The sequence below is a fragment of the Pavona decussata genome, unplaced genomic scaffold (assembly GCF_977016875.1).
Source record: "Pavona decussata unplaced genomic scaffold, jaPavDecu1.1 SCAFFOLD_433, whole genome shotgun sequence".
NCBI lineage: Eukaryota > Metazoa > Cnidaria > Anthozoa > Scleractinia > Agariciidae > Pavona > Pavona decussata.
The window spans coordinates 213,361-227,500 of record NW_028145790.1 but is presented as its reverse complement, the minus strand read 5'-3'; the positions used below and the strand labels follow the sequence as shown (position 1 = coordinate 227,500).

At 39.4% G+C, this 14,140-nt stretch overlaps 1 protein-coding gene and 1 pseudogene across 1 annotated transcript in view; both read left to right on the top strand.

The window, feature by feature from the left end:
- LOC146450667 (uncharacterized) overlaps positions 1 to 4,698 on the top strand; it is a 22,658-nt gene extending 17,960 nt beyond the window's left edge. Inside the window, exons 10-12 of the mRNA XM_085100101.1 lie at positions 360 to 635; positions 3,168 to 3,472; positions 4,556 to 4,698. Of these exons, the coding sequence (XP_084956227.1) occupies positions 360 to 635; positions 3,168 to 3,472; positions 4,556 to 4,693 (719 nt within the window). The 3' untranslated portion in view covers positions 4,694 to 4,698. The remainder of the gene's footprint in view (positions 1 to 359; positions 636 to 3,167; positions 3,473 to 4,555) is intronic.
- A 4,803-nt stretch (positions 4,699 to 9,501) lies between these two features.
- LOC146450666 (uncharacterized) lies at positions 9,502 to 12,063 on the top strand (annotated as a pseudogene).
- Positions 12,064 to 14,140: the final 2,077 nt, after the last annotated feature.

Below are 14,140 nucleotides of genomic sequence, written 5' to 3'. Positions count from 1 at the left end.
TCGGTCCTCCAACATGGCCGTCGTGCACACACTCTATAAATAAATAAATAATTCACCAAAATTGACATAATATCTGAATATGTAATGTCATGCAAATAGTTTTGCTTGAATTGAATCCGATTGGACATTGAGAGATGGTGTTTACTCTCTAATTAGCAACATTTCGTAAACTAAACAATCGAACTTATTCATGCACCTCTTAAGGACAGAAAAATATCCGTCAAGGCGCGTGGTCAAGTATAAAAAACGATCTTCTTCTATTGGCAAGCATCTTCTTAACAAACATCGTAATGTCCCTAAAGACCTTGACAGATATCGCCTTATGATTACCACGGACTTGTCGTCTTTTGTTATTTTAGTGCCTCCACGGATTACCAAGGCTCCTAAGAAGGTTATCACCCTGAAGGAAGGTTCCACAGCAACTCTTGTCTGTCAAGCTTTCGGTTTTCCACCGCCAGTGATTCAGTGGTCGAAACCATTCTCCACGTTATCTCAAGGCCGAACCACGGTTGTTAATGGCACCCTTACAATTTCACCGTTCAGTCTTCAGGATGTCGGCAGCTACCAGTGTAAAGCAACCAACAAATTGGGTTCGGCTACCACGGCAACATTGTTACAACTCCAAAAAAAGCCAGGTAAGGAGATTTATTCATCCCACCCGGGAAATAAATGATTTTATGCTGCTTGTTAGTGCCAGTCTCCCGGCAAATGGTTGGGGGTCATCCGGGTATTAGAGAATCCAATACGTAAGCAGATGAGGCCAGGTTACTGTCCTCTTTTCCAAAACTCGAGCTCTCCATGCAGTTAGCAATTTGTGGAGTTCGCATTTTGCAGGATTTGTCCGCTCCCCTTCTGGAAAAGAGATTCACAACATTCAGTGAGCGGATGCCAAACAATTTAGGTGTAAACAGTGTTTTTAATAGAGACGAATTTTTATCGTGCAGTAAAGCGTTCGAGGTGACTCGATGGCTTGCATACCGCCGCCATGCGCTTTGTTGGTTGGCCATTCCTTCGTACGAAGAATGATCGAATTCATAGAACGCAACCAAGACGGTGGTTTTTATTCACGCACACTAGTTTGGTGTAGATAGCACGTGCACCGCTAAAACGATCGGAATTGGGGGGAGAACAGTAGACAAACTGATAAAGTTTGATTTGCAAGCCATTCGGGGTACCGCCCCCAATGTTGTAATTCTTGATATTGGCTCGAACGACTTATGCGACGAGAAAGCTGACCCGGACGCGGTCGCATTGTCGATCCGGTTAAAGGCATTTACGGGGCAAAGTTCTGGTTACACCGCGGCTTATGTAATCCTTCGCGTTACATTTCTACCCGGGATGGGATTCACTTGAACGATGAAGGCCATCAAGCGCTGTATCAAAGTTACCGTGGAGCCATTTTTATTCCCCCTGAACTGGGAGAGAAATGGGCATGACCTTAAGTGTTAACTAACATCGTGGCTCAGTTACTATAGGGCTCGTATTTCAGTTCTCAGATATTCTGGAATGTCATTCACTCTTACTCTGAATGTCTGTTTAGTTGGGGCAAACCAAACAAGGTTTACTGTATAGAATAACGATTAACCCTTATCTTTGGCGGGTACTCCCCCACCTTTGCTGGGAATATTTTTATTGTTGAATGTTTTTCGGAGTAAAAAGTTAATTGTCATAAAAATCAATCAATCAATCAATCAATCAATCAATCAATCAATCAATCAATCAATCAATCAATCAATCAATCAATCAATCAATCAATCAATCAGTAAATTAAAAACAATACTGTTTTGCTCTTTTGAGGTGCAGCTCGAGGGAGGCAAGCGGTTCAGAATCTGCTTCACTGCGTTACTATATTAAGTTTAATTTCTCTCAAATGAAGTCAAGTTAAACCCATAGTGAACTAGTGATGTGCCTTTTCTCGTTTTACGCCTGTATTTTGTAAAAAATATAGAAAACAGTCCTTTCACGAAAGTCTTCTTGCGAGCATTTTCAATGTTTCAATGTCTTTCGTGCGGATTACCTCTGCATCTTCTTTCTGAAGATTAACTTTTGAGGCTCTAAAAACTCGCAGAAAGAGTTCCTTATGTTAGATTTCCACCGTCGTGTAAATTCTTATGCATTTGGGCTTTAATGTCACTGGTAAATAAAATAACAATCGATGTAATAATGTAAAAAATTGAGCCGTTTTTTTGTTAATTTACATCATTGCAACAGTAGCAAGTTTATGAATGTAAATATATGAAACATATTTTGAATTTTCTGCCTGAAATCGAGCGCTCGTAGGAAAACATTAATTCCGTTTCATCATTCGAATATGAGCCAATTTTAATTTCATCGTAGTAATTCTCGCTGTCAGGTTCTCAGAGGAAATGTCCTGGTAGAAGAAGGTTTTGTATGAAAAGCAAAATTCAGGAAAAGCTGGTCTTTTAGGAAAATATAACTGCTCTTAGCCTCAGCAATGGCTAGAGTAGCGGAGGTTGAACATAAGAACTTCGTCTGCGAATTACCCTCGGGCTACACAGCGGCAAAATGAGTGCGCATGCTCGTCACGCGTAAGCAATCTTACGCCGCGAAATGGCGGCATTTTTTAATTTCTCAATGTTTTCGTTTCGCGGGGATAAGCCCAAATCAAAGTAGATAAGGTTGCCGCTTTCAGGAAAGGTTCCTTCGAACTTCCTCCATCACATATCTTATTAAACAAAAAAAAAATATTATGGTAACAGGTGTGAATTTGATACTGAAGTGGAGCATTCGTAATCGATTTTCGCTTGAATAAAAAATCTGCTGAGCATGTGCACTCATTTTGCCGCTGTGTCCCCTCGGGCTCATCTGCTCGTGTGAGCACGCGCACTCATTTTGCCGCTGTGTCTTCTCCATGCAAAATGGCCTCGTGTAACCACGGCTATTAAAGAAGTAACAGCGGAAAAACACTTACGTACTGCAAAGACCAAAATAGCCAACAAATGTTTAACTCCCCGGCCGCTTAATCTCTGTATTAGTACATTACTATAATAATTAGTTGTGGCCTTTTTAACGATGATAGATTTTAAATTGTGGTTTAGCGCTAATAAAGAGTTATTTTAGTTCTAGTAAACTTCAGTTTTAGCATTTTATTTTACCGTGGAAAAATAAAGTTCTCTTACATGTTCTTGACATATTTGCATTTCAAGGTTCATGTTTGCCCGTTGGAGTGTCAGCTGACATAAAGAAAATACTTGATAGCAAAATTACATCCAGCTCAGTTTTTATTCAGTATTATCCACACAAAGGTCGGCTCAATGGACAGAAAGGATGGTGTCCGTCTTCTACTTCTAACCGAAACGACTTTATCCAAGTGGATATGGGGGCAATGCGTTCAGTCTGCGCAGTTGCAACACAGGGAAAGAAGAATGGATCTTATGTTAAAAGCTACAAGCTGTTGGTGTCAACTGATGGTGTCACGTGGAATACGTATCAGGAAAATAATGCGGACAAGGTATGTCAGAGGTTGAAACACATCCAAGCGCGAGTTTACCCACAAGTAGCCCAAGCTCGGACAGTGTTTTTTATTACCTTTGTAATGAAGTTGTAATTTGAGCATTAGGATAGGGTCACGTAATAGCGTAAGTTACAAAGTTTTAGTAATGTTTAAAGAACGAGCAGGAGTATTTTATCGGGTTGGTTCGGCTGCAAAAACATTCCTGGAAAAGCGTGTGTCAATAGAGTTCATAACAATTATGCTTTTGTGAACGTTGGAAATTAGCATAGGAAAAAATACCGCATACTAATGAGGAGTGTTTTATCAGCTGACAACACCGCATACTAATAAGGAGGAGGTTTATCGATATAAAGTCACTGCAGGTGCATTGTATTATCGACCATTTGATAGGTCCGATGGGCTTATAAATAACTAATGAGTTTTTGAAGAGCGATTTTAGTGATTTTTTCCAGATCTGTTTACTAATACCCTCTCCAGACACCTATGTTTTATTGTTTTCCTCCATTTATTGTTAACATATACAAACCATGTTGTTAAATTCTTGAACAAAAACTGTATGATTTATTTATTATGCAACGTTACTTTCGTGACAACCGAGTTACCTGTGGTTCTCTGTGATTATGTACACCCACTGACACAGGCTGCTTCATAGAATATTAATCCGATGAACCAGGTTTGCTGGGATAAATAGAAAAGTTGAGTAAGAAAATATGATAAGCTATCAATGCGAGAAATTTGGGTCATGACGTCACTGCCCATCCGTATGTACGCAGCACAGGAATGACTCTGTTTTAGTGAACAAAAATTAAATTTCTTGCAATAGTTTTTATGTTTGATATAATTATAGTTATTTGGTATTGTTTGTATGACCACGGAGGAAAAAAAGCCACGTGGTCTTTAAGTAAACATAGAAAGGTCTGTTTATGCATACTCCTGCTTTTTAGTTGATGGTCTTCGAACAAGTAGTGGGCGGGTGTGAGTCTATTTGATCGCTTCGGTCATAGTTTTGTCCAAGTTGCACCTTTAACATAGAATACTCCGTTACATTGTAATAGAATACTCCACTCTGTTCTCTTTCAGGTTTTCCAAGCAAATCGAGATTTAAACACCATTGTACGTCATTTATTGGTTGAGGAGGTCCAAGCAAGATTTGTACGATTCTATCCTGTTACCTTTAACAATTGGCCTTGCATGAGAATCGAAATATTTGTACGGTAAGGAACTCTGTATTGTCTATATCGTGTATGTAAAGATGTTGCTGAGGAAATTACAACATTTTTCAGTTTCGACGTCAAGCTACAGGCTCTTTTGACTATAACTTTGTTGGTTAGGTTGGGCTACCTTTAGCAATTATCCTTTCATGAGAATCGAAATATTTGTACGGTAAGAAACTCTGCATTGTCCATATCAAGCACGAACAGATGTTGTTGCTAAAATTACAACATGTTCCACTTTCGACGTCAAGCTAGAGGCCCTTTGACTAGAACTCTGTAAGCTAGGTTAGGTTACTTTTAACCGCAATTATCCTTGCATGAGAATCGAAATATTTGTGCGGTAAGGAACATTCAAGAAACTCTGTATTGTCTATATCATGCACTGAAGTAAAGATGTTACTGAGAGAATTAAACATTTTCAGTTTCGACGTCAAGCTACAGGCTCTTTTGACTAGCACTTTGTAGGTTAGGTCGGGTTACCTTTAACAATTATTCTTGCATGAGAATCGAAATATTTGTGCGGTAAGAAACGTTCACCAGGCCAGTGTCAGTGCCGGCTGGGGTTGATGATTCACTGTAAATATAAGGAAATCCATTAAAGACAAGGTTTGACTAAGATTGACTAAGTCTAACATGGTGAAATAAAAGAGAAACGCCACCACGTTTTTCTTTTTTTTTTTTTTTTGCCAGACACTGGAGTATTAAAGCACTAGGCACTTCATGTATCAGGTGCACCCAACGGATCGTTTCGGTAAATTATCTGTTCGGAAGGCCCTTATATTTCGCATTTGTATCTTGTTATGCTGTATTATGTCTAAGTTCAATAAAGTTATTATATATAAAAAAAAAAAGATTGACTAAGTCTAACATGGTGAAATAAAGAGAAACGCCACCCAGTTTTTCTTTTTTTTTTGCCAGACACTAAAGTATTAAAGCACTAGGCACTTCATGTATCAGGTGCACCCAACGGATCGTTTCGGTAAATTATCTGTTCGGAAGGCCCTTAATCCCCTACAATTTTCTAAAAACAATTTTCCCCTCGAACTTTCGTGATATGGGAAATTTAAGCCCTGGTGTTTTCGGATTGACAAAAATGTCGTTTCGGGTACCGAAAAAATGTCATCTAACATTTTCGAAAAAGAAATAAGACCTAAGTTTTTTGGGAAATGGACAAAAATGCCCTAGTAATTTCGAAAAGACTCAAGTTTCCCTAGAATGACCGAATACATAAAAATATTATAGCGCAGCTTTAAATGAATGTACAGAGCTTTAAAGGCACTCCAGATAGCCTAAAATAGCGTTTCAAAGGATCTGAGAGAAAACTCCCATTGGGTGCCCCTGATGTATCTTCAAGCTCTTAGTTTAATAAAAACAAGCCACGGTTGCGGGTAAGTTGCAATTCTGAAGTTAAGCTACGCTATGTTATGTTACATTACGTTACGTTATGTTGTGGTTGATGGTGCGTGTTCTCACTTACTGGTCGCGTACCTAGTGTCTCGAAACATAGTTTAAGGAATTGACTACTTGTAGTTCTCTTAGGAATTAGTTAACGAATCAATAAATAGTCATGAATAGCTTTCGCAATATTGTATTTGTTATAGTCATGCAAATAAAGCTTGTTGTTGTTGTTGTTGACTACTCGAATTCACTCATTGAAGAAAAAAGGAAAGTGAAGTTCTTCTCCCAGTTTACCCGAGGACTTAACATATATATTAATTTGCACTCACTCTATCGGGGCCTACATTCACAAAGCGCGCCAAAGTGACCATTGTTGTCAAACATCTTAACTTAGGCGGGTTTCGTGAGTCTGATCCCACCTCAGTAGTTTTTGCGAATTAGTCTTTCCTTAGTACAAAGGCGCGCGACGAAACCGGCAGTTGAGTTTCGCACGCGACAATTCAATCATTCTATGGATAATACCTATAGAACAAAAAAGACACTAGGGGATGGGGCGTTTGAAAGTGTCGCGCCCAAAATATGGAACCGACTCCCTTTGGAAATCAGACAATGCCAATCATTGAATTCTTTTAAAGTTTTACTAAAGACACATCTTTTTAAGGACGGTGCCTACTATTGTTACTGCGCATACGTTCTGCGCATCTCGAGATACTCGGGTTTCCTATGGGTGGTGCCTTATAATACAGGGATAATTTTGCGCGGTTTAAAACTATACGGAGAAAGCAGAACTTAGCAAGTGCTTTTGGTATCTCAAAGGAAAATTGGGGGTAACCATGCATTTTTCAGAGATAATTAAACTTCAATTTAGGAAAAAAATCCCATACATTGCTTTATATTTTGGCGCTTTTTGGAGATATTATTGCTTAATTATCTCTGAAAAATGCGTGGTTACCCCCAATTTTCTTTTTGGATTCCAAGAGGCCTTGCTAAGATCTGTTTTTCCCGCATAGTGATAAGCCGCACAGAAATACTTCGGTATTAGTAGGCACCGTCCTTAAATTAGCTTTTTATTAGTTCTCTTATTAACTCATATTTTTGATTTTATTGTTTTTCCGGAGAATGTAAATTCTTATTGTTGTTATTATTTAGATTAGCCATTCATTACTTTAAAATTTTGTAATGCACATTCGATCATATCTTTATTGCATGTTGCACTGCGCAATATAAGAAATAAACATTATCATTATTATTATTATCATTCAGCAAATTATGTCTCAATCCGTTATTTTCTTCTTCTTCTTCTTCTTCTTCTTCTTCTTCCTCTTCTTATTTGTTGTTGTTGTTGTCATTGTTGTTTTTTTGTTTGTTTTTAAGGGAAGAAATGAATATTTTGCAACTAAACTAGAGATTTTTGAAATCGCGAACTTTCACTTTCTTTTAACACGAGCTTTACGATAGCATAAGAAAAAAGCTTTCCTAGAAAGTTATACTTCAATTTATGCAAGCTCAACCTTAACCCACAAATCCGTAAAAATTTCTCTACCTCAGTTTCCTCTTCTCCTTCCATATCCTAGCATCCAGGCCTTCCCTGCCTACTCAATAGTTTCCCTTTTGGGCGCGAACTTATCCACGCCCAGGACCTTTGTGTGAACACAGCGCGGCTGGAGAATGGACTAGTTGAGTGAAGCTCGATCACATATTTTTACAGCTGTTTCGACAAAGGTCCAAAAAAAATACCCAACAATGCCGAAGGGTAGTCTGAGAAATAACCAACAAATTTCAATATATAAAAGCTCTTAATCGCGCTTTCACTTTGTTTTTAAAGTTGGGTGTAATGACGAATTATGAATAACAACAACTCGATAATGTTTAAGGCTGGTTGCACTAGCGACGGAGTCGGAGTCGTAATCAGAGGCGTAGAGTTTATGATCTAGTGAAAACAGCTTTGCTTAAGCGGAACGTAAGCGACGGAGTCGTAAGCGGAGTCGGAAGAAAATGGAAACGTTCTGATTCTTCTGACTCCTATTCCGTCGCGCTTATGACTCCACTTACGACTCCGATTTTTGATTTTCACTAGGTCATAAGCGCTCTTACGACTCCGCTTACGACCCCGACTCCGACTCCGTCGCTAGTGAAAACTAGCCTTTAGTAATCAAATTTCCACTTTATTCATTTATCAAGCAGAGGTAAAACAGAAAAGGCTATAATTCTTAAAGTTTTGTATCAGCTCATCGCAAGTTAAGGATGAATGAGAGAGACAAAATCATGACAAGTAAAGAGACTGGATTTATTTAACCATACACAGAAAGGATAAGGGGGTAAATTTCTAAAGAAAATGTGATGCTGGGTTGGTGAGGAGTAGAAAAGAATGTTTGGTTTATCATAATAAAAGGTAATTTGGCCACCGGAAATAGGTTCGAGAGCTGAACCTCTCTAAGGTGGCCAAGTTACCTTTAGTTAGCAACTCTATTGATAAACCAAACATTCTTTAATGCACAGAAAGCCACTATAGATTAAATGAAAGAAAAGACAAACCCGACATAACTGAGCAGACCCCGTACGATTTTTATATTTAGATCACACTCTTCAACCTGTGTTCAAGAGTCGCAAAATATGCATGTGAAGACCTCAAGATGTGCGAGCTAAAACCACCTATAATTAGCCAACAATGCGTTGGGTACAATTATAAATGTGATCTGTGTGATGCAGAGTATGTCGGCTACACCAGCGGACATTTACACCAACGTATTGACGAACACCGTTATTCGGCAATCGGCAAGCACTTAAAGAACGACCAGGGTCTGGAAACCATCGGCGACCTTACCAACAACTTTCCAGTTTTAAAGAAGTGCAACGGAAAACTGGATTGTCTGATTTATGAAATGTTATTCATAAAGAAGAAGAGGCCATGCTTCAACACACAATCAGACTCCATACGCGCAAAACTATTAATTTAAATTTGTCACCTTTACATGCATAATTTACGTTTTATCGCCTTGCACGGTATATATTAAGTTGTCGGATCGAAACAGAAGTTCGTGCAAAAACAAGGAATTTGCGTTTAAAAGCAAACCACAAAAATATAAACAAAACACAAAAGGAACGCTGTACCTGATCAATCACTGTTAGAATGAAAATACGTATTGAAATGTGTTATCTTACGAGTGTGAGTCACCCTTGTCATAAGGCGGGCGTATCAGAGAGGCGTGGTACAAACTCCATATAAAATATTTTTTAGGAAGAAAATTTGAAGATCACCGGTTTCTGTAATAGAAATAAACCTTCTCTGAGCTCTCCCAAGCAAAGCGGAATTACCTTGGTCACGGACGAAACACATGAAGTGCCTTGACGTCATGCCAGTGGGGAATGACATCACAGCTCAGGAGATATTGATCGGCTGAGCTTGCCAACAAATAAACTGTTTGCTGAACGTAAACCATGCTTTAAAAATGATGTAAATTGCATTTGTTTTTCACGTTTACCGCGAACTTGAATGAGTCGCGTGATCTCATTTCTGGTCTTCTACGACTAAAAATTCGGTGTCGGCATTACTTCGCCGGTGTATTGTTGTCGTTTTCCCGTCGCTCGTTGTTTCGTATCAAAAGCCCTGGCATCATCGATATGGGTTCTGATGCATCAAAACAACATCGAAGTAATCGTGCACAAGTTATAGCGACACCTAGAGCCCCGGTACCATCTATGCACATGAATAATGCTCAAGAACAAATGCCGCTCCAAGCTCAGTCGGCAAGCAATCAAGACAAGGATAGAAAAGAAGAGAGGATTACAGTAGCACAAACCAGCATTGAATGGCACGTTTTACACAGTGCCACTCTTAGATCGTACAAGCTGAATTATCCAGAACTAAGCGACAATTTTCAAGAAATATTTGATTGGATGCAAGCATTGAGAAGCTTTGTCGATAGCAGTTCAAGTCGACCTGACGAGTACTCCAGTGTGGGTGTTATACTCGTTCGTTTATTTCGTTTAACTGCGGACGAGATATGTCCTTCTGTTGGAACTCTTGATGCTGATAAATACACAACACTTCTGAATTTCACCGTGGATATCGAAGATGCAGAAGTGTTGCAAAGATTCGCGAGGCACAGTTTTAAGGATTACTACGAGTTCGTGGATGAACAGGACAAAGTTGACAGCGATAACGAAGCGTTAGACTTCACTTGTTTTCATTGCTTGGCACATGCGTTAGGAACAATTCATAACTTTGCCGACTTTCACGACGGTTTCTGTTCGGCGTGCGCAAAAACAAGTGTCATTCCAATGTGTCTTGAAAACATCCAACGAGTCGATGCTGAACATCCTGAATGGGACAATGAGGACGAACAATCGGAGGAACTTCAGATCATTTACAGCTGTGTTGGCATCTTACATAACATTTCTCGGCGACTTAGAGATCCTGAGCTGTTTTCCAACAGTGTGGGAATATTACTTCGTTTTGCCAAGGTTAACAAGCGTTCAGTTGCTGCGCTCTCTCTGTTGTGCCTGGCTTATCTAGTGAATGAAGAAACCAATCATCTCATTTTAGCCGACGCGAACTTGCTTAGCTTTATCATAACAATGCTAAATGAAGCATGGCAGTCGGAAGATCGACGATCAAATGGATGTTCTGCAAGGGAACTAGCAGAAGGGCTCAGCCATCTTGCAATCAACGACACAAACAAGAAGGTTTTGGGAAATAAAGGGGCGGTTCATGTTTAAATGTCTGTTCTCAGAACTTCTAAAGAGGATGAAGAGAAGGCGAGTGCAGCGAGAGCACTGTGGATGTTAGCTTTCGATGACAACAACAGGGATGCCATTAGACAAGAAGCAGGAGGTTTGGAGATGTTGCGCGAATTACAGCAGAACAAAGACCCAGAAGTGCAAAGAGCTGCCGCAGGTGCACTATGGGAACTCGAAGGAAAGACTTCAAGAACAGCTGGAAAGAAAGAGATCTCTGGAAATCACGTGATGATCAGCTACCAATGGGCTAACCAGGATGTTTTGATTGAAGTGAAAAACAGGCTTAAAGCAAGTGGATACAGAGTGTGGATGGATCTGGAGCAGATGGGTGGCTCTACATTAGAGGCGATGGCAAAAGCTGTGGAGAATTCTTCTGTTGTTCTGGTCTGCGTGTCACAGAAATACAAAGAAAGCCCCAACTGCAGATCAGAGGCCGAGTATGCATATCAGTTGAGAAAGGACATTATCCCTTTGATGATGCAACGCAAGTACAAAGCTGACGGCTGGCTGGGAATGCTTGTTGGCACAAAGCTGTGGTTCGATTTTCAGAGTAACCACGTTATAGAAGCAGGTGTAGGAAAACTGATCAAAGAGTTAGGAGGAAGAGGAAAAGATGTCGACGTGACAGATGGACCAACTGAGCCAGTTGCCCGACGAGTAGAAGCAGACGTCATTGCCTCCCAACCCTCAGCCCCCGCCGTGTCTGGATGGACAAATGAAGAAGTGAAACAGTGGCTTAAACAAATTGAATTAGAAAAAGTTTGCAAGGAAGACATTTCAGAAGTTAATGGAGAGACATTGATTGATCTGCAACAACTTCGCGAGGAATGTCCCGAGTATTTCTACAGATGTTTAGAACAGAACCTGAATCTGAGAAACATGGTTGATGTATTCAAGTTCAGAAAGGAACTAAAAAAACTGCTACGATACTAAGTGACTCTACCCAATTAATACTTAATATCACCATAAATAAACAATAGCCTCCATTTGGCGCGAAAATATACTTAGATATTTGTCCGCGGACATTATCTCTTTCGAGAACTTAACAGTTTTCCGAGAGCGAAGCTCGAAGAAAACTGTGAGCTTCGAGGAACAGATAATGTCCAACGAAAAATATCCGAACATATTTTTAAAGTCAAATGGAGGCTGTTGTGTTTATTAACCTTGAAATATTTTTTTTTGCAACACACGGATATGCCAGTGTGTCATATGTCAATCACGTGAAAGTTTGTCAGTTGGCTTCCAAAATCTCCCCGCTTTCAATATTCCGACAGATTTCTCTTCAGTCAAAAGCATATGTTTAGGGAAAAAGTACAAATTTTCCCGAAAGGAAAAGAAACGTTTTTAATACCGTGAAAGACAAAGGCAAGATACAAGTGGTGGATAAGATTACAGGGAATCTAACTACCTTTCAAGAACAAGATCAAAGCGAAAAATTGTTAAGCTGTTAAGCAACGCATTCCGTAAACTGTGTAAAACGCCGTGAACGAAACAGCCGGCGCTTTGTCGTTCTGTTCCTTTATCTCTTGTTCAATTGGAGCAGTACTTTATATTGAAATACGACTGTAGAATTGACCAACCGAAAACGACCAGTGAAGAAGTCGAGGCTGAACCTGCAGTCGAAAACGACGCTACCAATTGGTTTTTGTTGGATTTCCTTCAAACCGCTTTCTTTACTAACTTGACACTGAAACGATTAGTCGTTCACAATCGCTGAGGAATGAACTTGCTGCTCGAGGGTAGGACAAGCTGCTTCTTTTCGCAGAGAATTTCGACGTCTTGGGGTATCATGGCTGATTTATGTTTCGTGGACGAAATTTTGCCTTCGCGTACGAAGGTGAGCACTGAGAGAATGAGATGGGCTTAAACTTTTCGCCTTTTGTCACATTTTTAATTGAAGGACTGTTGAACAGAGTGAATCTTGATTCAGAGCAAACCAAAATCTCGCGACGAGCTTGAGTATTTGAACATTGTGTCAAGCTCCTGGTCACAATAGGCCATTTTCATGATGGCTTCATTTTACTACAACTACTAGAATTCATTTCGTTTTCCTTTTCTAATTAAAATTTTGTAATCCCAGTGGACAGCAAAGAACAATGGCTCTTATTAGCATGAGAAAACAAAAACCAGAAGGATTCTGGTAGTTGTAGTAAAATGACGCCATAGTGAAAATGTCCTATTAAGACGAAACGTTTACGAACAGCTTACCGTCAAAAACGTTTACAGCGTGTAAGTTGATTTTTTGGTGCTTTCTGGTACCGCTTTATCTGTTCACAAAAGCGAATCGTTCTCCCATCTTGACGTTAAGCTTAATTTTAATTGCAAACTTGAAGCCTTGAAGTTTGGGAAATTAGGGAATATCACGTGGGAAATATCACTCGGATATCCCTTAGTTTTAGCTGGGGCATATTCAGTCACGTGACGCATTTAGACCAATCGCGTGAGAGCGAAAATATTTGATGGATTACATAGCGGTTTAATCTAAACAGACAAGTAAACAGCTTTTCCTCGATAGATGAATTCTTCTCCAATTTATTCACCAGGCGAAAAATATAACATCGCATTTCTTTCACATTTACCACTCAGTCATCGTCATTTTAGGTGAATATGAGTGCGTCTTTGAGTTTTTCCAATAGACAAATGGCGCGAGTCAGTGAAAAACAATGCATGGTCATTTTTGGTGGGAAAACCAGATCGCCGTAGCTTTCGAAAATGAGATATTTTTTTCATTTTCTCAAATAAAAAAAAGCGCCACCCTTAGCTGGGTTTTAAAGTTCAGGGGACGGGTTGCTCGAAAGCCGATTAAAGGTAATCTACTATTAAAAGTTAATCGAGTTTTTCATCTCGCTCTTTAAAAGTGGTTTTAAAGCCTAATTTCAAGCTAAAGGTAAAGAAAAGTCCAAGTCAAAACTGATGGGGCAAAAATCGTTTGGAAGAATCTTTACCGATTAATAATTAAACTTGAAAGAAAGTTCACATTAATCCAGGATTTACTTAATCGGGCTTTCAACAAGTATAATCTGAGTAACAAATAGCAAACCTTCAGTCACAGAATCAGACAGCAAAGAATATTCATACTAAGTGAATCAGCCATATATTCACATAGCATCACTGTAATAATCTGTTGTATGAAAGGAACAAAGTAAGTAGACGTGTTCTTATAATTAATCCCGCTGTAATAAGATTTAATAGGGCTATTTCGTCCCTATTCTACTGTACTAGGTTAGCCGCTGTACTAGAAGTACTAGAAGTAAGAATTCCTTCCGTCTGCCTTACTGTATAAAAAACTTAAGGAAGTTTTTACTCCATTTTC